This window comes from Andrena cerasifolii, chromosome 16 (assembly GCF_050908995.1).
Source record: "Andrena cerasifolii isolate SP2316 chromosome 16, iyAndCera1_principal, whole genome shotgun sequence".
NCBI lineage: Eukaryota > Metazoa > Arthropoda > Insecta > Hymenoptera > Andrenidae > Andrena > Andrena cerasifolii.
This window is the reverse complement of record NC_135133.1, coordinates 8,310,968-8,333,471: the sequence shown is the minus strand read 5'-3', so window position 1 is coordinate 8,333,471 and position 22,504 is coordinate 8,310,968. Positions and strand designations below refer to the sequence as shown.

Here is a 22,504-nt window from a genome sequence, read left to right as displayed (position 1 = left end):
CCCTCGGCCCACGTAATTGCGAGGGCTTACGGCTCATCGACGATTTCCAATTTCGCAGGTATTACCAGATCCGTACCGCCCTCAGAGTGTCGCCGAAAATCCCTGTCAAGGTGGAGGTTAACCAGCTGCGGAATCGTGAGTGAATATGTGCTTCCATATTTCTCCGTAGCTCTCCATAGACATTATTTATCCAAACGATCCTATTTGTCCATTGATTATTACAGGGGATATTAGTTGTACATTTTTCCAAGGCATACGTGGGAAGTTTATGCAGGAAAGATTGATTAAAAATTAGGAATTTATATATTAAGGAATAGTGGGGAAGTTTGAATGAAAATGATTTGTGCCTCTTGAGTATTTTAGCTATTTTATTCTTTCAAGTCCCTGTGACATTTCTCGACTCGTTAGCCAGCGTTAGTAATTGTTACTAGGGTAGATGTCCCATTTACTGGCAGTGACCCTATTACTGCCACTTTATTTATTTCAATTTAAAAAAATGTAACGTATAAAGAATAGACGTATAAAGAGTGTACTATAATAATAAGAAAAATAGTCCCAATTTTGTGATAAATTCTTTTTTACACTATTCTTTATACGCTGCGTGTTTATTAAGTAAAATAAATGAAGTGGCAGTAATAGGGACATTTACCCTATATCCCCACCATAAACACGGAAACCTTTACGCTATCCGCGATCGTCAATTTCATATACCCCAATTCAATGGATACTGTAATTAAAAATTAGTTAATACAGCGTCACGTGTACTACACTGACAGCAGAGGCCTTTTTGAGAGTACCTACGCAATTCCATCCAGAAGATTAGAAGAAAGCTCACAAAGGCCCCCAATTGTACCCCAAAAACAGCAATCTCCTCCCCCAATCCAGTTCCCAAAAAGGAAGCCAAGAAGCAGCTTCCACGAATTACATCCTCCCCCTACTGCGACGCGTGTCCAACGCCCCTTCAGAGCCTCCCCTCCCCCGGAAACGGGGGAACTTTCGGGTACGTTGCACTCGTCTCGGACACGACGGGAAGAGGAAACTCCGGTGAATTCACTTAGCGACTCGTCGGTTGCGCAACGATGAACTATGATACTTGGAGCCGGGCTGGTTGGGCGATAGCGCTGGCAAGTTGGAAGGAACGTTGCACGGCGCGTCGCGGTAGTTGCATTGTGTGCACGCTCGCGACGGCACAAGAGGCACGCTCGAGCATGATGCGACAAGGAGCAATCCAGCTTGAGACGCGAGCAACGGGCTCCCACTCAAATCAGACGCGATCCACACTGTCCGGTTCCCTCCTTCCTTCGGCCCCGCTCTTACGAACCGCCGAAATCCCAGCAGACGCGACGCATTGTTGTAGACTCGTTGGAGGCGCCCGGGACCAGCAAGCGCTTTCGGATCCTCTACAAAAACGAGGAGGTGACGCTCGGCACTTCGGTCCTATTCCGGGCGCACGTGCTCGTGCATAGTCACAAGATCGAGGAGGTGCTCTCCCGCACCCACTTCAATCTCGGCGTCGAGCTATGGTTCAGCGAGCTGATGCAGCCTGAGAACATGGCCTGCGTCTCGTCTAGGTGAGCCTCTCGCGCTGAAACTCTCGCGTTTCTTGGTGATGATTGCTGGGGAACGATGTCGCGGCTGGAGCGTTGGAAGATTAGAGCGCGGATGAAGAATCAGAGATGTCGCGGGCTGTCGAATGATCAGATATTTGCTTCTGGTTTTCCTAGTGTTCTTAATCGCAGTCGAGCAATTATTTATGGAATGGTGCGCGAGCTCCGTGGGAATTCTTTTGCTCGGTAGTGTAAATATGCAAGTGCAACTAGTTCCCGGGAGTTGTCCGTTGGAAAGATTAAATATTCGACTGCTTTGGTTCGTGTTATCAAATTTTCGATGGCTGTGATTTGCGTAGGAGGTCCCTGCATTTGATGTGTCTTCTCAGTCACAAAGCTCCCCATCCTTCGTGGGCATACCTATCGAATTTTGCCTGAAGATGTTGAACTTTTCCTGAGACCTAATAGACGAGGAAATCGATAACCTTGGCCGCGTGCGCCTTCACGTTCCAAGCCTAAAGGTTGAACGAGTTTGCTTTTTACTTTGTAGGGCGTTGCAGCTGAACTTTGCGCCCACGAAGGGGCTTCACTATCACCTGCCCGTGCTATTCGACTACTTTCATCTCGCCGCGGTGTCCATCACCATCCACGCCTGCCTCGTGGCTCTTCATCAGCCCTACATCAAGTGGGTATCAAGATGGACTTTTGTTGGCTGTCAAATTTTACCATTACCGATAAACATCGTATTCTTTTCTATTCTATTTCCATGGTTTGCACCCGCTCCCCTGATACTTGCAGGAAGAGCATTCTTCATTACGTGCAGAGCTGGTGAGTTTAAAAGTTCGTCGATCTTCCAGTGAAATTTACGAGTAAAACATGAAGAGAAATATTGAAAGTTGCGTCGTCGAGTAATCATTTAAAAATAGATATTCTTGAAAATCTTAAAGACAGATACATATTCTTATTTAAATATTGGAAATGGAAACTCTGGCCACTTCCAAATCAAAGAATTAAACAAGATTCCTTCATCACCTTTAGAATAATTGAATTTTTGCTAAATTTACAGTATCACGACGGTGTAATCCTCGCAATCAAACTTTTTTAATTATTCAAATTGCTTCTCGACCATGTTCCACAGCCCAATCAGTGTAGGCAAGAGTATTCCACAACAGAGAATTTATATAACTTAATACTCCGTGACAGAAGCAGCTTTGACCGTAGCTTTGATTCAATTAAAATCACGCGAACACAATTAACTGAGCAATGCACTCTTAGCGCGCCGCGCGGTGGGAAGCCGTGGCTGCAATTCAAGCAGTCGGCAACGAACGGCGATAACAACGCTGCGTTAGGAAATATCGTGAGTTCCCATGCGAGGCATTAAAATCGTTTCCGTTCGGTTCGCGAGTAATCTTTCAGTCGATGAAATCGTGCACAGGAAACGACGACGAGATGCGTCGGATCAGCGACGAGGATACAGCACGCGAAACTGGCCCAGCAAGAAGTAATCAGGTTACTTCTAGCCGCGAGGGAGTCTTTGCTCAACGATTTAGCCGATCTGGCGCGGCTGCTACCTTCTTGCCAGCAAAGGGCGCTCGAGCTCGCTCAGAACACGCACAAAGAAATCACGAAGGTAGAGAAGAATTCTTAAGGCGACGCCCTTTCGCTTGCATAAGGCGCCTTTCACAGGTGTTGATCTATGTGACGCGTGTGACGCGCAGTTGCAGATGATGGACTCCGAGGAAACCGATATCGCTCAACTATGCGCACAAAACATCGTCCTTTGGCAGCATTTTCTGGAAGCATTCTCTGGGCGTGAGGCTGTTCATCAGCACCTCGCGAGGATCCATCATCAGCTGAGGGTATAAATAGCCACCTCACATTGCTTTCTTTAAGGGGAGGTTTCATGTTCCATCCTGGAAAATCGTAGATTTATTTAGCAATTTTTTTCTTTTAAATCGCCAACTCAATAGAGAATCTGATTCTCCTCTCGAAGTCTCTGAAATCTCTTGAAGATTAAAAATACAATTTTTGTTTATTTATTTTTCAACAAAATAGCGGTGCTAGAGCCGCTGGTGGTTCAATTTTGTTGAAACTTTTTTTTAATCTTCAAAGTTGAATAACAACTGCATTAATCAGATTTTCTATTGAGTCCATTATTTAAAAGAAAGAAATTGCTAAACAAAACCTCTGATTTTCTTGCGTCCCAAGTGGCACCACCCCTTAAAGTACAGGGATCTTCAGAAATAGAGTACTGTGCAATACTGTTCGCGCAGTTCGAATCAAAGATAAACTTGGTTCGAATAAAAATGTAATTTGCCTCGCGATTTTCTTCTGTTTTACTCATTGGCTACAGTAGTTGATAGAATATCAGTAGTACACATCACCGACTAGGGAAGCATCCCCATCGACACAGGAAATCGTTGGTAATTTCCAGGTGAAACGTTTCGCAGAGGGCTTCTTCGTGCTAGAGAATCCCAGGAAATCGGCCTGGGGTTGCTACGATGCGAACTACCAATCCTACCAGGCAGTCAGCGAGGCAGCTCGGAGGTCGAGGTACCTAGCGTCGCTGCCTCCTCTCCCGGTCCACTGTCCTGAATTAGACGGGGATCTTACTTCTCTGCCTTTGATCTTCGAGGATCAGTACGTGGACATGAAGCAGAGGCATAGAAACAGTGGCAAGTACCCAGTCTTACGAAACAAACCTGACAGCAACACAATATTCCAAAATCGAGTGTGACTGTGTTCTTTGGAAAGAAGGTTCCTGAGAATAAACTGTTAGTTCTCTAGTCTCTCGGTTCGTTTATCTTAGCTCTGTTAGTCTTGGGAGAGCTTTTAAAGAAAACCAACACAAAAGTTCTTCAGCTAGGGGTGAAAGATCCCGGAGCCTCAGGTCTTCGATTATTCAGTACTCCGATGAGAGAAAGCTTAGGTTACTCATTACTTAGGTCGACCAGCACTCGCGCCGGATGCGTGCAACCTCTCGACAATCCACTACCAATCGAATCAACGTCACCTTCACTTGCAGTTCCTGGCATAGACGACTGCAGCTGCGGTATAGCGGCGATCTTGGAGTCGAGATCGATAGGGATTTGGTCGCCCAGGAGCGAGGGCGCAGGCCAGGACATAGGCTCGGTCCAGGGTCGCCTGACGCTCACCCCGTCCACGCTTCCCGCCAGGCATAGCAAGTCCCTGGACCAGTTGGGCCCCGAGATCCCGCCCGTTCAACCGAGAACATCGCCGAAGACACTCCCCCGATCCGTGTCGACGCAGCTGTTTCCGCGGCAGAGAGGCGGGCGAAACGTCACGCCACCGGCGACGGTCCCTTCGCGGGGCAGGCAAAGGTCGACAGCACCGTCCAGTAACACACTCTTTCCACCCTCGGGGCAGCAAGCCTGCTCAGCGCCGAATCCATCCCTTGGTTCGACGCCCGTGGTCCCCTTGCCTCGCGCGAAATCCACGCAGATGCTGGTCCTGAATCGGCAACAGCAGGCTGATCCGCAGACCTCCATCACGTCGCTCCTGGCGGCCATGTTCCCTGAACTGCCTCCTGGCGGGGAGTTGCCCGGCTACCGGTCGTCGAGCAAATCCTGCGAGCAGACCCTGACGGTGCCCACGTGCGTGCCCACGATAGACCACGGGCAGATGACGGATTGCTGGAGCGAGAACAAAGCTAGCGATGTTGGGGAGGAGATGAGTGAGTATCCCTTGAGCGGCATTGCTTTTCTTCGGAGGAAGGGTACGCGTGATCTGGTCGGGTTTATGTGCGCGGGGATTAGTTTCATTGCTGAGATAACGGGTTGTTGGACTAGTGGGTGGTGATAACTTGTGGAGTGTTAGAGTTGGGAGTTTGATGAGGATCAGGGTGGCCCAGTTGGCAGAGCTGGCCTAGCAGGCTTCTCGTGTTGGTTTTTTAAACTCCGAGTGGTTTTCTGTGAGCTTGTTTAACTGCTGTGATGATATAATGGTCGGATAGTGACAAGTTGGACGGGTGGAGATTGAATCTTGGCCTGGCAACTGTATTCTGTTTGCGGCTGTAAGTTTTATTCATTGTTTCATAACGTGTCTAAGTGGCCTGGATAGAGGCGCCATTCACTTTCCCGACATTTCTATGGGCTATTCGCTTTGCGGTAATCAGAAATTCTGTTGGATTTTCACGATGGTACTTTTGAGCGTGTGCAAAGTGTTCGCGATATCATAGCACGCAGGAAGTGCAGTTCTAACGTAATGCTCGCACAGATGATATTTTATACCGCCTTGCGTAACGTGATTATTGTATTTCCCACGGTGAAACAGTAACCAGTTGCATGAGGCAACAATTTACATCACCCACCAACGACATAAAATGTTATACTTTCCCAAATTGATAGATCTCTATAAATGATCGTAGCGAAGCATTTTTGTGTCAGTTTAATCGCGTACAGCAACGACGAAATGCCAGCGTTCCCACTGTAACCTCTTTACACCCATCTGACGTATCGATATCAGTAACACAATATCCTCACGCGAGCGATCAAGCATTACAGTTGCCGATCGCTCAAGGCCACTGAGCAAGGTCTACGCCCGCCATTCCCTCGGTTCTATTTTCTATCTCCCCGTGTGAATCTTCTTGCGCTCTCTGCGTCTCCACCGGTAAATCAACCTCCCCATAACGCAAAAGTACAAGTGGAATGAAATTCTGTTACATAAAACACTCAAACATCCCACCTGCATGCTAAATACTAAGCGACCATTAACCGCCGTCTAAACCCCAGAAACTAATCGCAAAATGTCCCTTTTTTCAGACTACCATTCCCTGGAGACGAGAAGAATTCGCCTAGAGCCACGCAGCCACCGCTTAGCGTCCCGCCAGCCTCTGCCTTCGGTGAGCAACGATCAGAACAGCTTCTTGGTGGGCAAGTCGAGTGTGAACGGGGACGGGTTCCCGCAGGAGCCGCAGCTCCTCCACACGGCCACCCTGGACCGGGTGACCTACCGAGGCAGCTCCAGGAAGCAGAGCCACCAGCCGGGCGGCAAGTACAGCCAGACGAACGGGCTGGAGTCGCGCAGGTACCATACGATCGGGAAGACCGGTTCGGGGCAGAGTCAACGGAACCGTGAGATCCAGGACTCGATGAACGGCAGCGGCCTGCAGAGCAGCCACTCGCTGATACCGGACCCACCGTACAAACGATCGAATTACACCGCGACCGGCACGGATTCCTTCCTCTACCGCACGAATGGGACCAGCGGGAGGACGCACGGCGAGCCGGACAGGCCGAGGAGACCGAAGAGCACCGAGAGGCTGGTCGACGAGGTGGACCGGAACGAGTACTGTGATATTCGGCGGGAGAGGCCCAGGAGGCGCGAGGAGAGGTCCGCCGTCAAGTCCCCTCGTAACGGGGTGCCGTGCTACAGCGACGACAAGCACAGGCGGCAGCAGAACGAGGACAAGGGCCAGGAGATGACCAACGAGATGTTCTACAAGGTGATGAACGCGATGTCGGAGCCCAAGAAGGAGCCGCGGGTGGAGAGGAGGAAGGACAGACACGGGAGGAGGCCACACTCTGCTCCTGTCTTGGATGTAGATCGTCCAGCGGACGAGGGGAGGAAGTGCGGCCACAGGAACAGGAAGCCCGCGCCGCCTCCGCCTGCTTATCAGGACCCAGCGGTCGCGCCCCTGCCCAAGTACCGCCATCCCCCTCCAGCGCCCACGACGAGCGTCCTCGAGGTGGAGAATAATAATAAAATTATTCTGAAGGTAATGTGGTTTTTGTAATTCAATTGCGGAAAGGTAGATTTAGGTGTCGCTGAGATTGAGGGTCGCAGGGGTGAATTAAAACAGTCCCTCGAACGTGCGGTAGCATATTTTATTTGAACGTTAAATGCGTACACCGCGTTGTTATAAACGCAACACCACCGTAGGCATTCAGCTATCGTTCCACGTGATTTAAAACCTCCTGCTCTTTTACCAGGTGGAGCCCATCAAGTCCCCCATGGAAGCGCCAGCGACCAACGGCACAACGCCGTCCGACACGCCGAGCGCCGTTGCACCGCCGCCAAACACGAAAAGACTGAGATGCGCCAGCGTGCCAGTGGCGCAGAACAAGGTGGTGGTGCCGCGGAGCGCTGTGTCATTGCCTTGTATGCCTATACGCGACAGCAAGGACAGCCTTAGCAACAATCTTCCCGTCATTCCGAACCCCCTCAGCCCGCCGTCCAGCAGACCCAGCAGCCCGACCACCAGCTCCAGCTCGAGCAACCTCACGTCCGAGTGTTCCGGCTGGGTGAGCAGCGGGGACACGTCCAGCTCGGAGCAGCGTCGGAACGCCAAGCTCTCCAGCGAGCAGCTGCGTCAGAAGCTGTGGAAGATCGTGCCCAGGAAGGAACGACCGCCGGCGAAGGAGAGCGTCGAGGAGCACTCGTACGAGGAGGTGCGCCTGCCGCCTCCGAAGATGTTCCAGGACGAGCCCCCGCCGCCGGAGGAGTTCCGCGACCCGCCGGCGATCATCGACAACCCTCTGTACCACGTGTACGAGACGGTGAAGCCAGTCAGGAGCCCCAAGCAGACGAAGACGGCGCCCTGCAGCCCGCAGAAGAATAGGGACAGAGAGAGGGACAGGGAAAGGGAGAACGTGTATGGCGCCAGGGACATTTGCCTGGACTGCTACCAGGAGGGCAAGGAGCTGCTTCAGTCGACGCAAGACGACGCGATCAATTTCAAGAAGTGCAAGGAAGAGTTCAAGCGGCAGATGAGCTTCTCCGGGCAGATCTACAGGTGCGTCCCGATTACCGCACAGCGATCCTCCCTCAAGATTCACGTACCTCCCCTTCATCCTCTTTGTACGCTGCTTAACTAGCGGTGCCTTCTGTTTCGTCTAACGCTGCGCGATGATTCTGCCTTGTTTGGTTCTCGCTTCCCTATCCCCTTTGTTTTTCAAATACACCAGCCGCTTCTTTGGTTTGGCCGGAGACCTCTTACCGGCACGTTTCAGTTTTTCGTAGTTAAGTTTCTCTTTGTCTACCTGGTCCCCTTTAGAGAGCGCAAGGGAGCGCAGTCGCGTTTCCATAAACGCGCCCATTCCTTTGGATACGGTGACCTCCTCACCCCGTCGTCGGTAAAACCTCTAAGATCGAATGTGCCTCTTAGTGACTATCCGACCCTGGCCTCGACCATGCCGTACTTCCACATCAGCAACGAGTACCGGCTGTTCTCGCCGGAAGGCGCTCACCTCATCATCTGCGTGCACGGCCTGAACGGCAACCCTGCCGATCTGCGTCTCGTCAGGACCTACTTAGAGCTCAGCCTTCCCGGGGCGCATCTAGATTTTTTAATGTCTAAGAGGAATCGGGTGAGCTGGGCAGAACACGTTTCACACCGACGTCTATTCAACTTTCATCCCTTACCCCTCTCTTTGGAATAATACACTGAATGTAGTGGTGTACGTACTCGAACTGGGCACACTGTCCCTATCTGACATTTGGTTTGTTCTTCGACCTTTAAGGTAGTCGAACCTAACCCACGGGGGAAGATTCCCAAACTGAAAATTCAAAAGCCTTTTTGATTTACCCGGTTGGGGATCTTCCCTTGCCAGTTGTGTTGAACAGTGCATTTTACTCGGATTTCCCTCAGAGCCACTTAGACGTCAATTCCTTCCACTGATCCTATTTTCTAACGTAGAATGTCTGGCAACCGTTCCCACTTCAACTGCAGTTACTGCGACTGATACCTATTTGTAGCTCCTCCTAGAAAATGTTACTTCGTTCTTCTTTTCTGGGACGTGTCAAGGTTTAGGTGGATTATTCTACGTGATCGCGTTTCTTCCGATAGGGTGATACATTCTCGGACTTCGACACGATGACCGATCGATTGGTGGGCGAAATCCTGCACCACATCGAGACGTCGGGCCTGAACCCGGCGAAAGTCAGCTTCATTGGACATTCTTTAGGGACCATCATCATACGAAGCGCTCTGACGCGGCCGCAGTTGCGACCGCTTCTTCCACGTTTACATACTTTCCTCAGCCTGAGCGGTCCACACTTGGGCACACTGTACAACACCAGCGGACTGGTCAACGCAGGTGAGCGCGATAAAAATATGCAGAAAGTTTCGAACCCTCGCAGCTCCTGTTCCTCCGCAACCCTCTCTGAAACTTTGCAAGGTCTCTCTGGTTATTTCTGTATTTCGATATTATACACTCAATTCCGTTTTTATACAGATCTTTTTTACACGCTCTAGAAAATAATTAAATACTCTTTGTGCACGATTTGTTCTGATCTAACACTTTTTAAACATTTTCACTTAATTTTGATTCTAAGAAAACAAACTCCTACATATTTTCCCGGGAAATTGCTCTCGATTTAAAAGCCACGGACGTCTTCAATTGTAAATATACGTAAATTTCACGCACAAAAGTGTTTCTACATCCACGCGCTACCCACGCGACATCGAGCGACTACCAATCTTCTCTCCACTTAATCGTCTTGAACCCTGTCCAGGTATGTGGTTCATGCAGAAGCTGAAGAAGTCCGAGTCCTTGCTGCAGTTGGGGATGAAAGACGCGTCAGACGTAAGGCGGTCCTTCATGTTCCGCCTCAGTCAGAAGAGCAACCTCGAGAAGTTCAAACACGTTCTTCTGTGCGGCAGCGCGCAAGATCGATACGTGCCGCTTCATTCCGCACGCATAGAACTCTGCAAAGCTGCCGTTAGGGACACGACCGATCAAGGTAAGCAGATGCAGTTCATTAATTAATCATCGTGCTTCTATTCAAGCCTTTGGACATCTTACTTCTTGAGAGACCCTGTTATCAAAGGATTATTATTGATTATTCTCGATTACTTTCGATTATCGATTATCGATTATGAACCCAGATCCCTGATAATTATACCTGCAACGCCAAACCCGAGACCGATACCTCCAAAACCATGCTTCAGCAACCTAAACCGCTTGTTTCAGGTGCAGCGTATCGCGACATGGTGCACAACATCCTCTACCCAGTGATGTCGAGCTCCGGGGTGAGCCTGGTGAGGTACGACGTGCATCACGCCCTGCCAGCCACGGCGAACGCCCTGATCGGCCGAGCCGCGCACATCGCCGTCCTCGATTCCGAGCTTTTCATCGAGAAGTTCCTGCTGGTGGCGGGGCTCAAGTACTTCAGATAAGGAACGGACTGCCTAGCGACTAAGGGAGAAACAAATATAGGGGATGTAATAGGGAAATGCAGAGCGCCGCCAGGGGAGGAACGCTCGGGCGCACACCGAAGTTATGATCCTCTCGTAACTCTCCGTGACGTCTCCGATCGCGTTTAGCATTAATTTCACCGAGAGCGTACCGTCGACAATTGCCCCGTTTATCGCCCCCTTCCGCCCCTGCATCGTTTCTTCCTCCTCCGACAGGGTCGTCCGCCCTGTCGATGGGCCCCAGAAACGGGGCCATTCGACGTTCTTGCACGGCGCGCGGTCGCGTCGCTCGTACGTCGTTTCAATGACGATCAGTTTCTCTCGTTAGGTTCCTAAGTGTCGTCTTCGGGTTCCTACAGCGTTTCGAATCTTCGTCGACGACTCATCGAATCACTGCACGATCGAAATGGACCTATGCCTGCGCGGGGATTGGGCCTACTTGCGGTTTGAGGGAGGGAGGCTTCTGGAGGGAATGGGTCGATGGATGCTGCAGGGTAGTTCGATGAGATTCGACGCGGTGATTGACGGGGCTGATGTGTGAAGTAGCTTTAATAAGAAAACGGAACAGTCAGGTGTCGTTGAGGATGATATCATTCAGTAAACCAGAGTTTCTACTGGCAGACTTATGAATTGATAGTGGCTTCACTGTGGGTTTCTATTTATTTCTATTTATACGGGGTTTCTGTGCTTTCTTCTTTATTTATCTCAGAGAAAGTGGGATTTTATAAGAAGACCTTAAGCGGCAGCATCTTTCCCTGAATAATCATTTGCGATGACACGATGATCAATTATGCTTAGGAATTCGTTTTCTAACTGTGTACTCTACTTCACGCAACAATCTCGTCGCGGGTATCGTTGCTGATCATCGAACTACCTTGGAGTCTTACCAGACCGATTCAGGTATCGATTTCTCGGCCTATCGCGAACCCCCGTGGCTGTCAAGGAAAATCACGGTTACCTCAGATCGTCGTATATCGCTCTGGGAGGGAAAGGAATCAAAATTCGCCACACGAACGCGCCGGGATCGATCGGTCGATCCTCGAGCGTCCGCCCATCATCGACATCGCGCCATCATCGTCTCTAAACGCGAAGAGGAAGAAACAAACGCGTCGAATTATTAACGACGATCCAACTAAACGATAATAATAATAAGCTCGCGTGTTTTCTCTTCGTCTATTCTCTCATTTTTCTTCATTCCTTTGAGACTCGAGAGAACAGCAATGTATCTTCGACGGACTCGCCGCGCGGCTAAACTAGCCCGGCGCGAGCAGCGCGAAAGCGCGCGTAATTTAATCGAAGAAACGAGGAGGCGAGATATAATAAATAAGGCAATGCGGGGGGCGCATTGCCTAGACGCTAGGAAAGTTACGAAACGTATGTCAATTGTTACTCTCAGATAAGTGTGAGTGCGTGCGGTGTGAGGGGGATGGATGCGACGCGTAACATAAGGCAGAGAGTATTCTAATTAACAAGTGGCTACGAAAACGTGGGGCGAGAGGTGTGAGAGGGGAGAATGGAACGACGATGTCGAGGCACGTGGACAATTTGGCACGAGGAATTATTTGATCAGCGTTGCAGGGGGTGGCTCGCTTCCGCTGTGATGCAAAGTGACGGGGGCAAAAGTGAAAAGGCGAACAGGAGCAACGACGAGGGGGAGGAATGATAGAACGAGGACGAAGCAAGTGACTAACATTTCAGGTATATGAAATCCCTCCAATACTAGATCTCAATTGCTCAGAACAATCTAAATAAAGAAAAAAAAAAAAGTTATTCGTACGTTAATCGTAAAAGAAAAATCGAAGCAACGAAGACGCGCGACGACGCGTCTGCTAATTGCTATTATAATCGTGATCGTCATCGAAAGAGTGGAAGAGAGAAAGGAGAGCGAGTGTAATTAGACATTTTCTTTCGAATCCCCGAACAGAGGAGAGAATAAACGTCGAGGTTCGCGGCACGACGCGTGGCAATTTCATTGGCCTTCAATTCTATCCAGTCACCTATTTTTAATTCATAAAACTCATTAAAAATATTCTCTCGAATTTTCTCCGTGTAATTGTCAAGTGACATCTGTCAGCTAGAAATTTTTTCTTTTTCAATATCCCAGCTATTTCAAGCGTTGAAGTAATTATTTCGCTGTGTGACCGGGGAATTGCACCGTTCGCGCTGCGAATTTCCGCATATCATTAAGTGTAAACTCACTGCGCCCCAATCTGTAAGCGTTTACCTAGGAAATTGTATACAACCCTCCGTACGTGTACACACTCTTACGCGACGAAAAATTGCGCACACTCGCGAGTCGCACGGTGCACGGCCGCGTGTTCTCCGTTGATATAGCACAGAGCCGTAAATCTATCGCGAGTACGTCTTCACCAGGACCAGGATCGTTAACTCGTACCCTTGTGCGCCTGAAGCTGCGAAGCACAAAAGACCTCGAAACATTTCTCGTTCAATACTAAGATCGCGTCGTTTCGATTAGGTTTCTGTCTCCAAGCTCTGTCGTTAAGGTAATCGTCCGCTATTCGAGAGGATTAGAATCGAAGTGAAACGTGTTCGCTAGGATTCTCGGGAAAATGGAGTCGCGCTATTAAGAAACATACCCCTTCAGCTTTTCTGAAATCTACTTATGGATTTTACAAAGGGGGTCTTTCCAAAAACAAAAGTTTCTTAACCCTGCGTGGCCACAGCATCTTATAATCAGAAATTGGTCACGTAGGATGATTCAGCGTCATTTCTGAGTTACCATTTTCGTATTTTTGAATCTGCTAACTTTGGATTAATAATTGTAAAAAAATTTTAAATTCCATTATTAAGGTCTAAAAATTTACAGAAATATTGGCAAAGGAAAGAACAATCGCCTGGGGGTGACCGCGAAGGGTTAATTAATCCCTAGCAATTTTTCGATCAAAAATTCTCTTAACATTGCTATTGAATCGCTGTTGAAACCCCAGCACCCCAAAGATAAGATGAACGAAGTAACGTTTGAATGTCTTGGCGATTCTAATCCACTCGCGGACACTTCCATTGATTTACAAACAGTCGCACACGCGTATTGCATTTTTTCTAACATATTTATAACTATCTCCGACATTCATCGAACTCGTACGAACATCAGCGTCGATGTCGAGCGGTGACCGTCGACCTGACCAGCGAGCGTTCGCACATCGCGTCTCTTCGACGTTTTTAGCAAGCTTCCGCGCGACGCACGGGGCCCTCCCTGGGAGCAGGCGTCGCGAGGGACGTGCACGTTCTCGAGGGCGAGGGAACGCGTTTCGGCCCGATCGATACGAAGTCACGGGGATCCGTCGCGAAAGGGCGACAGGGATCCAGCGAGGGCGAGACCGAAGGGTTCGAGGGCAATCGAGATTCGAGGGCTGTAACCTCCGCTTCCGAGCGGGACACTGCGGTCGATGGAGCCATTCATCGCTGTCCTATTGTTTGCTCAATCGCGCGTCGCCGTAGCTAATTGGACGATCAACCGCGTTCCACTGGAGAGTCGATTTTCTACCCACCGTGTAATCGTTAAGTTTTTACCAGCTAAGGCACAATCTTCGGGACGTCGAACGCGGAGGTCGTCGCGGAGACGGGAACGCGGCTGGTTCGCGCCAACGTCCAGCGTTTCCGCGCAGGGAAACGATGTTGGATAAAGCCGCGCTCGTACGTGCGCACCTCGCTGTGCGGAATACATTTTAAAGGATTGTTTTCCAAGCTAGGGAAGCCTGCAGATTTTTTTTCCAGGGTGGGCGGGCAACTTTGGGAAACGATCAAGTTGACAGCTGATGATTGGTTGCTTGTTTGAACGCATGCTGTTAGCGCCGGTTTAATTAAAAATTTGAAGTAGAAATTTCAAAATATTCTCTTTTTTAGTAGAAACTTAATGAAGATTAGTTTTTAAAAATAGGCAGACGCCCATGTTTCTAAGGAGGAACGTCGAGAAAGTTTCTTCCGTTCCACGACTTGTGTTGCGCACGTGGGAGCGCGGCTTAAGGGTGAACCCAGCGCAACAGTCGACACGCCAGTCCCGCGAAGTCTACGCGATCTCGCGGAGGTGTACTCGCGCGGTTTTCCAATAGCCCGTCGCCCTCGATTTTTCGTGCCGTCGTCGCTGAACTATCGATCTTCGTCTTTTTGTAAATTCCGTGACGTAAGTTCGGCCGAACGGGAATGAAGAGCGAAAGGAACGGGAGGAAATGAGAAGTGAGAGAGAGAGTGGAGTGTGAGAGCTGCGAGACACTGGGAACTGGATGTTCCCCAGTCGATCGTTTGCGATTAGTTCTTCCTTCGATTGTATTCTGTCGACGAATCAATCGCGGAGGTTTAAAGGTTTAACGAATCGATCGTCAACGACGAACTCGACGATAGCGTCGGAGCTCGATCGTCGATCGAACCGTGAGAGGCGAACAAAACGGAGTAGAGAAGTAGAAGGAAGTAGGAGAAGTGGACTTTGGTGGACGTTTGTAGTTGCAGGAGCAACGACGGTGAAGAGATAACAACAATGTATACACTATACATAATATATGGATACATATGAGAAGTGAATAAATCTACGTATACATAAATGAGATAGATTAATAAAAAACGGTGTCTGGTATTGTTATTGTTACCATTGACGCAACTTGCGAGTTTTAAGTCTCTACTGAAGCTAATTGCTGTGTGTTATTATCTTTGATGGTGAATATTGTTTATTGGCAAATTTTGGGTAGTATCAAATTGTGGGGATCGGCTAATTTTGGGGAGTGTCAATTTTGAGGAGCATCAAATTTTGGGGAGCGGCTAATTTTGGAGAGCATTAAATTTTGGGGAGCGACAAATTTTGAGCGAAAGAAATTGAAAACGGTTTAAAAGCAGAGGCTTGAGACAACTTAAAAAACAACTCACTTTTTTTATATAGCGAATTAGCAATAACTCAGATCTGAGTTGTTGTATTGAATTAATTTTGAAAGTGTTTCGATTCTTTTATATCAAAATATTTGATGATATTTCGCGGAAAGGGTGGCAAATCTCCAAATCTGCCGCTGATTCGAATGGTAAAATTAAAACAACAGTTAAGCCGGGGGATCCACCTGGACGCTAAGCTATGCTATGTCTGGCTGTGCCATAAAGCATCAAAAACATAGCACAGCCTAGCTTAGCTTTTGGTAAAACGGTTCCATAAGGATATATCGAAGCTAATTTTTTAAAGCAACATAGCTTAGCTAAGCTTCCAAGTGGATCCCCGGCTTTAGAATTCAGTTTCTCGCAATCCAGTATAGATTTATTTGATTAAAATAACAGACCAAGGCACATCAGGATCTGGACCAGAATAAATACGCCGTATTGAGATACACGTGCGTCGGCAAGGAAAACGTCCACGTAAAAGATGACAATTTTTTCCGTCACCGTTAAAAAGAGAAAAGGTCCGCGTACGCCTTGCAGGTGTATCTCCATACGGGCGTAAACGTGCCGACTTCTCGGGGGAAAAACTCTGAACGAGAGAAAAATATTCGAAGACGCTTAAAATACAGTGAAATCAGTCGCTAATAATATAATACGTTAATGGATAAAATCGTGGCTCCCGCGAGAATCTCGCGGTTCCCTTGTAAATTTCACGAGGCGCAAGTGTGTCCTATAAAAAGAAGCAAAAAGAGGAAAAAAAATAATACAAATAATGTAACAGAAAAATAATACCCCTTACAAAATATCGATTAGTGTTTAAAAGACGAAACACGCAGTCACGCTTAAAATCCGCGCAGCATTTTACGCGGCAATTTCTCGTAAATCGTATTACAAAAAAGAAAAGAGTAATTTGAAAAAATCTTCTTGCGCCTGCCACACACGAATTCTCCCCAGGCGCCTGGCCGTATTTTTGATTTCGTTCTTTTTCAACGTTCTTAAGTAATTTTCAACTTTTTTTCCTCCACGAATACCACTGCATCCCTTGTGCCACTATGCAATTTAAACACTTGCGATGGCTGCGAGATTTCCGGAGTTTAAAGTTGAATCCTGGCGCACGATGATGGAAGCAACGTTGGCTAGAATATTTCTCACGAAACGCTGACACAAAGATATTCAGAGTATTCGAGAATCTACCGTCTATCGAAAGTATCCCCTTTTTTGTACTTTTTTCTTTTAATTCTGAATGTTCTGCTCGTCGAATGGCTTGTGCCCCTTATCCCAGGAAATTGCCAACGCTGTCGGCCGTTTCGTTCATGGGGCTGACTTCTCCTTGCACGTGCTCCTCGAAGTTCACCGATTCTTCTTCTTCGATGGAAATCGCCGGGTTCGTTTCCACCGCCCATTCCCCGCCTTGGTTTGCTTTCTCCTGGTTCTCGGATGAAGCTTGCCCTGAAGAATCAGTTACCATTACCACAACTGCTGCATAAAAGCGTGGTGCAACAGGAAATTTCCAAAGAATACTCCAACGCACTTCTCTGAAAACTGCCCTCGTCCCTCATAAACACCGCAAGCTTTGACTTTTACAGTTTTCGAAAATTAAAAAAAATCTGAAACTTTGCAGAAATGTAGCGCAAGTGATCCTACTAACGCAACTATTTTTTTATTCAACGATAAAACGCTCCTAAGGGTGAAAGCATCCCTCGAAAAAATGGATTTTTCGATACGAAAAAAGAAGTTAAATTGTGAGATCCACGCACCTTGACCAAGATCCCGCGCTTTGCTATGATAAGAGTACTCGCGTGCGTTCGCGAGTCCCGAGATAACGCAGGCCCTGAGGGCACTTCGGTTGAGATTCATGGGCGATGCGTCGTACCACTCGTTGCTGTCTGCGTCGTAGCATTCCGCGTACGCGATTGTGGTGGAACCTGCTCGCGTTCGAGGGAAACACAGAGACGTGTGAAAATTAAGAAATGGAATATTTGATGTAGTAATAGAAGAGTAATTAATTTACCATTAAAGCCGCCAGCAACGAAGATCATGTCGTCCAATATAACCGTGGCGAAATTGCTGCGGGGGCTGAACATTTTCGGAACCGCGTGCCAGTCCTCCGAGTGATTGGGATTGTAACGTTCCCCTGCGGGAGCAGAGGGTCGATATTCCAGCGGGGCATTAATTTCTACGCAGCAGGAAATTCCTGGACGATGGGATTGTCTTACTCGGCAGAGCAATTTGAAGCAGGAAGTTCCTGCGTAACGCTACGACTACCCCGTATCGAATTTCACCCGATGCAAGACTTTATCGTAGAAAATTGCAAAGTGGAGGAACATTCAGAGAAATTAACAAAAACGAAGGTGTTTGGTTTCAATAGAATATAGAAATTAAAATTGTTCAGAGGATCTTATTCAAGAGTATACTCTGCCTGGAGTTTTATTAGTTTAATGGGGTAACGAGGAAATTCCCTGTTCCATTTGATAATTATAATTACCAGAACTGAGTCTAGTGAAGCCATCGAAGCCACCCAAAGCGTAGAGACTCTCCCGAAACGCGACCAGAGAAACTCCAGACCTCGGATTGAGCATGGGGTGAATGTAGCTCCATTGATTGGTCTCCACGTCAAAGACCTCAGCGGAGTTGAGAACTTCTCGGCCATTGAAACCACCGACGATGTAAATCTTGTCCTGCAAAGCGGCTGCACTGGCGTCTGACCTTTGCCGGTGCATCGACGGAATCATCTCCCACTGATTCCTCTGCGGCTCGTAACGCTCCCCCGAGCTCATCCTGGAGCGGCCATTGTAACCACCGAGGGCGTAGATCTTTCCTCCTAATCGCAAAATAAAAATTCCTGGTTTGGTTATAAAAATCGTGAGCTATCAAAGCATTTAGGCTAACAGCAGAATCTCGCGAAGTACAAAGTCGAATATGATATTCCTCGATTTTAATAAACAAGCGATCACTATATCTACACCAGATGGTCACTCCGTGGACCCTGCGACTTCAGATGCAGCTAGCCACAGTGCTGACAGACGTGTATAACTTTCACGAGGAGGCGTCTTCCTTTTGCGAAGCTACGTTGTGTGTAACCAGAAGCCACAACACAGTATTATCCCCGTGTTAGTAAAAGATTAATTCCCGTGGTGGGTACAGGCGCCGACGCAACACCTCGCGTGACACAGAATCCTCGATGCTGCGATGCGGCTAGCCGCAATGCCGGCAGCGAAATCTTTGAAACGTTCTGCAGGAGGCTGCTCGCGACCGTCGGCCGCGATACGTAATATCACTGACTTGTTCGCGTGCACGTAGGGAATTTTAACGCCACACGAAGCAACGATACCTTCGTTCAAAAGAATATCATAGTCTACTTTGAGCGTTCGCCGATTAGAAAACACTTAATTGATAGGAGAAAAACCACAGAATAAGATCGTAACTTTCAATTTCATTCAGTTTCGGAGATAATAATTAGACACCATAGAAATCGGCAATGACTGTAAACATTTGAAGGCTTGTATTTTTTAAAAAATTTCGAATTTGAAAAATGATGACTTAAACCCCCCCTAATTTCATACGAACTGCAATATATTTCAATATCATCAAAATTCCTCACATGGAGGTACCACAGTTGCCAGGGCCCGATCTAGGGGGGCCCAAGCAGGGCAACTGCCCAGAGCGGCAAATTTGGGGCGGCAAAATTCGTTAATTGGTAATTTACGAGTATTAAATTTTTTATAAAAAAATACTTTTGTTATAAATATCCACAAAAAATCTCACTCACCGTGAAAAATGATATTTTAAAATAATTATTTACACGTATAAAAATATTAAAGGGGGCAGAAATCATTTTTGCCCGGAGTCACACAAAAGATTTCTCCTCACCGTGGGTGCAGACGCTGACGTAACACCTGGCGTGGTACATGCAGGCCCTTTCCCGCCATTCCTTGGTGGCTGGATCGAAGCATCTGACGGTGTTGAAGTGTTGATTGCCGTCGAAGCCGCCGATCATGTAGATGAGACTGTTCAGGGCGCAAAGTCCGTGGTAAGCCCTCGGCGTGGCGTCCGTGCTCACTGATAGAAACCATCTGTCAGCTCTGGAGTTCACATTACACACGAGCCGGTGAATCTCGTTGTTCGGGAGGCTCTAGCCGCGCGAAAGTCGCTGTACAGCGGCGCTCGGGGTGGGTACAATAACGACAGAGAGTAGTTTGTTGGTGGAAGCATAATGGGTAGGGAACTTTCGAGCACCTCGTGTCGTAGGTCTCCACGAAATTGGTGGGCGAGCCGGCGCTCCATCCGCCGATGGCGAACAGTATCTCGTAGGGGACGCGCGGCCGCATCAGGGGATTCTTCATGTCGATCTCGCCGCCGCCGTGCTTCTCCTCTTGCTCGGTTAAGTACGCGTTCGCTTGGGCGAGAACTTGCTGGCACAGCTTGAAAGAGGAAGAGGATAGGAGCTCGATTGGCGAGCTGGTTTCTGGGGTGATTTACTGGGAAAGTTGTTTCGCAGAGCGACAGGGGTGGAGATGCTGGGATGAGAAGCTTGAGGTGCAGTGATAAGAACAGAGTAGAAATAGGGATACGCGGTGGGAAGAATGATTTTAATTTTATATGATAGAAATGTCGAAGGAAGGTGAAAACGGACAGGGTGAATTTATATCGAAGGGTGCAGAACAGGGGAGGGAACAAAGTCGAGATGAATGGGTTGAAAATGGAAGAAGCAAAACTGATACGTCGGTGCAGTTCGAAGGAAGCTTCCCTGCTTGTTTGGTCTCCGGATCGTCGATCGTCCCGGGTACTCACTTGATCCTCCTCGACGATCTTCCACCCGAGGATGTCGTTCGCGAAGAACGCGTAGCTCATCAAACCGTATCGCACGCACTTGAGGAGCCTCGGCAAATACGGCTTCCTTTCTTCTACGTTGCACTCGACCCAGGTATTAACGGCCTCGAAAACTATTTCCTCGCTTTTAACGTTCAGCTCGTCGTCGCGCAAGATCGCCTCCAGCTCCTCGCTGGTGAGCTCTTTGAATTCCGGGCTCTCCTGCAGTATCCGCTTAAAGTGATGGCGAATGTATTTCCGGCCCTTCTCTTCCAGGTCGCGGCAGAAATAGTGACGGGCGAATTTAAAGATACCTACGTTCGTCACAATTCAACAGCTTGCCACATAAAATGACAGAAGGTAGTCTCCTTAATAATTACATAGCCACTCGGTCGATTTCGAATTAATTTGGTACACCGATTGGAATTAGTAAGATTATAAAAGAAAGAACCAGAGATCTTTATTCAAGTTTACTAAGAATTTCTTGCTCGTCGTAACCAATCCTTTTTATCAGCAACGAATCGACACGTTACCTAAGCAATTCTCTGGCCTCAGCTCCTGCAGCAGGAACCGACAGCAGAGCTGAACGACGCCGAGGACCTCGAACTGATCGGCCAGTGGTAAAAGTTGCTCGACGTTGTCCGGGTTGACGTTGCAGGTGCCGGTGTAAGCGTAATCGAGGATCAGACTGAAGATTTTGTGGGGAACGGAGTCGATCGCGACCTCGGTGGTCTCCGTCTTCCCGGCCTTCAGGCTGTTGGTGAAGAGCGCCTTGAAGAACGGGCTAACGGCGGACAAAATGGCACGGTGCACGGGAAAAACGTGGCCCTTGGCGCATCTTATTGCGCCATCGCACAGCTGCTGGTTCGCTCTGCAACATCCACGTACATCTATATCCTAGGGAACAAACTACCGCAGCATCATCCGCAACTCTCCCCGAATTAATATCACCAGACTGCGATAAAACTCCGAGGGAAACCCCACCCCAGTCTGCATCCAGCAGACACCCCCATAAATTCTCCAAATTCAGATCGATACATCAGACCCCCATAAAAGTTGAACGCAAGCCCGACAGTGATCTAGATTCCAAGCGGAATTACGTTAGTTGCAAGTTCAACGGTCCATCGTACGGTACATAATTAAAACGTCCTATCCCAGAGTAGGGAGCCCCTTCCTCCCCATAGCAGTGGACGCGGCGGGGTTTACAGACCTGAGCTCCGACCAGACCACGGGGAACTCAACGAGGGCGTAATTAGACGGTAGACACATGCATTTCCTGACTCTGGATGGCTGCTTCCTGGTGCATTGCTTGAGCTTCGCGGCGGTGACGACGGCCAGTGACATTCGGCTGCGGGACAGCTTCCGGAACTTCGTCCTGCCGCGGCAGTCGACCGCCTCGTGGGCGACCAGCGCGATCCTTGTCCCGTTGGCCATCACCTTCCGCGATACGTACCGCTTCTGCCTCCGCTCCGGCCGATCGTGCGCTCGAGTAATCGCTCTGGTTATCGATAACAGCCCCGGCTGACCGGAGATTCGCGGCCATGACAGAGGAAGGCCGTGACTTTCAACTGACGGTTACCGGCGAGCGAGAGGAGATGTCGATCCTTAGCTCACTTCCGATGGGCCAGGTGGGCGCCATGCTTTTCGGTAGTCTAGGTGCGTATCCACGGTCCGGTTTTGCAGGGGACTCTTCTATCGCGAGGCAAAAATCTCAGCGACAGCGAAATTGTTAAAGGTGCAAATCCACGATAAGACAAAAACGCCCTGTCTCGCGTGAGACTTTCATCTCCATTATTATTATTCTTTTATTTCCATTATTTACACTTTGTTGTCGCTGAGATTTTTGTCTCAGGATGGAAAAGTCTCGTATAAAATCTCATCGTGGATTTGCACCTTAAATAATGGGAATAGTCGCGAGAGATTTTTTTGAAAATATACCATGAAACTGGTCTCGCGAGAGTCTAGTTTCTTGAAACTAATGGCGAAATAATTAAAAAATAATTAAATAATTGTCTCGTGAGATTAAAGTCGCGTGTGAGACACGACACTTTTGCCTCGTCGTGGATTTGCACCTTAACGTTTGCGTGAGACAGTTTCTTTTGTTCTTCGATGTAGTAGG

General features: G+C 48.5%; 2 protein-coding genes across 4 annotated transcripts in view; one reads left to right on the top strand and one right to left on the bottom strand.

Annotated features, from left to right (window-relative positions):
• Window positions 1–15,363, top strand: part of LOC143377612 (protein FAM135A) — a 39,713-nt gene extending 24,350 nt beyond the window's left edge. The window contains exons 3-17 of one of the 3 annotated variants that reach the window (XM_076829091.1): window positions 59–135; window positions 1,358–1,571; window positions 2,098–2,232; window positions 2,346–2,375; window positions 2,823–2,904; window positions 2,983–3,177; window positions 3,266–3,406; window positions 3,982–4,222; window positions 4,573–5,241; window positions 6,329–7,284; window positions 7,499–8,301; window positions 8,563–8,875; window positions 9,355–9,604; window positions 10,023–10,250; window positions 10,481–15,363. In XM_076829091.1, the coding sequence (XP_076685206.1) occupies window positions 59–135; window positions 1,358–1,571; window positions 2,098–2,232; window positions 2,346–2,375; window positions 2,823–2,904; window positions 2,983–3,177; window positions 3,266–3,406; window positions 3,982–4,222; window positions 4,573–5,241; window positions 6,329–7,284; window positions 7,499–8,301; window positions 8,563–8,875; window positions 9,355–9,604; window positions 10,023–10,250; window positions 10,481–10,686 (4,540 nt within the window). In that variant the 3' untranslated portion in view covers window positions 10,687–15,363. The remainder of the gene's footprint in view (window positions 1–58; window positions 136–1,357; window positions 1,572–2,097; window positions 2,233–2,345; window positions 2,376–2,822; window positions 2,905–2,982; window positions 3,178–3,265; window positions 3,407–3,981; window positions 4,223–4,572; window positions 5,242–6,328; window positions 7,285–7,498; window positions 8,302–8,562; window positions 8,876–9,354; window positions 9,605–10,022; window positions 10,251–10,480) is intronic. The other 2 variants (XM_076829090.1, XM_076829089.1) reach the window with 2 other exon arrangements.
• Window positions 15,364–15,939: 576 nt separating this feature from the next.
• Window positions 15,940–21,984, bottom strand: LOC143377635 (kelch-like protein 10). The gene is made up of 9 exons (XM_076829144.1): window positions 21,596–21,984; window positions 20,919–21,256; window positions 20,368–20,699; window positions 19,813–19,997; window positions 19,447–19,658; window positions 18,062–18,397; window positions 17,588–17,710; window positions 17,334–17,501; window positions 15,940–17,025 (listed from the first exon to the last, which is right to left on the bottom strand). The coding sequence occupies exons 1-9, from the start codon at window positions 21,817–21,819 to the stop codon at window positions 16,850–16,852; spliced, it is 2,094 nt and encodes a 697-aa protein (XP_076685259.1). The 5' UTR covers window positions 21,820–21,984; the 3' UTR covers window positions 15,940–16,849.
• Window positions 21,985–22,504: the final 520 nt, after the last annotated feature.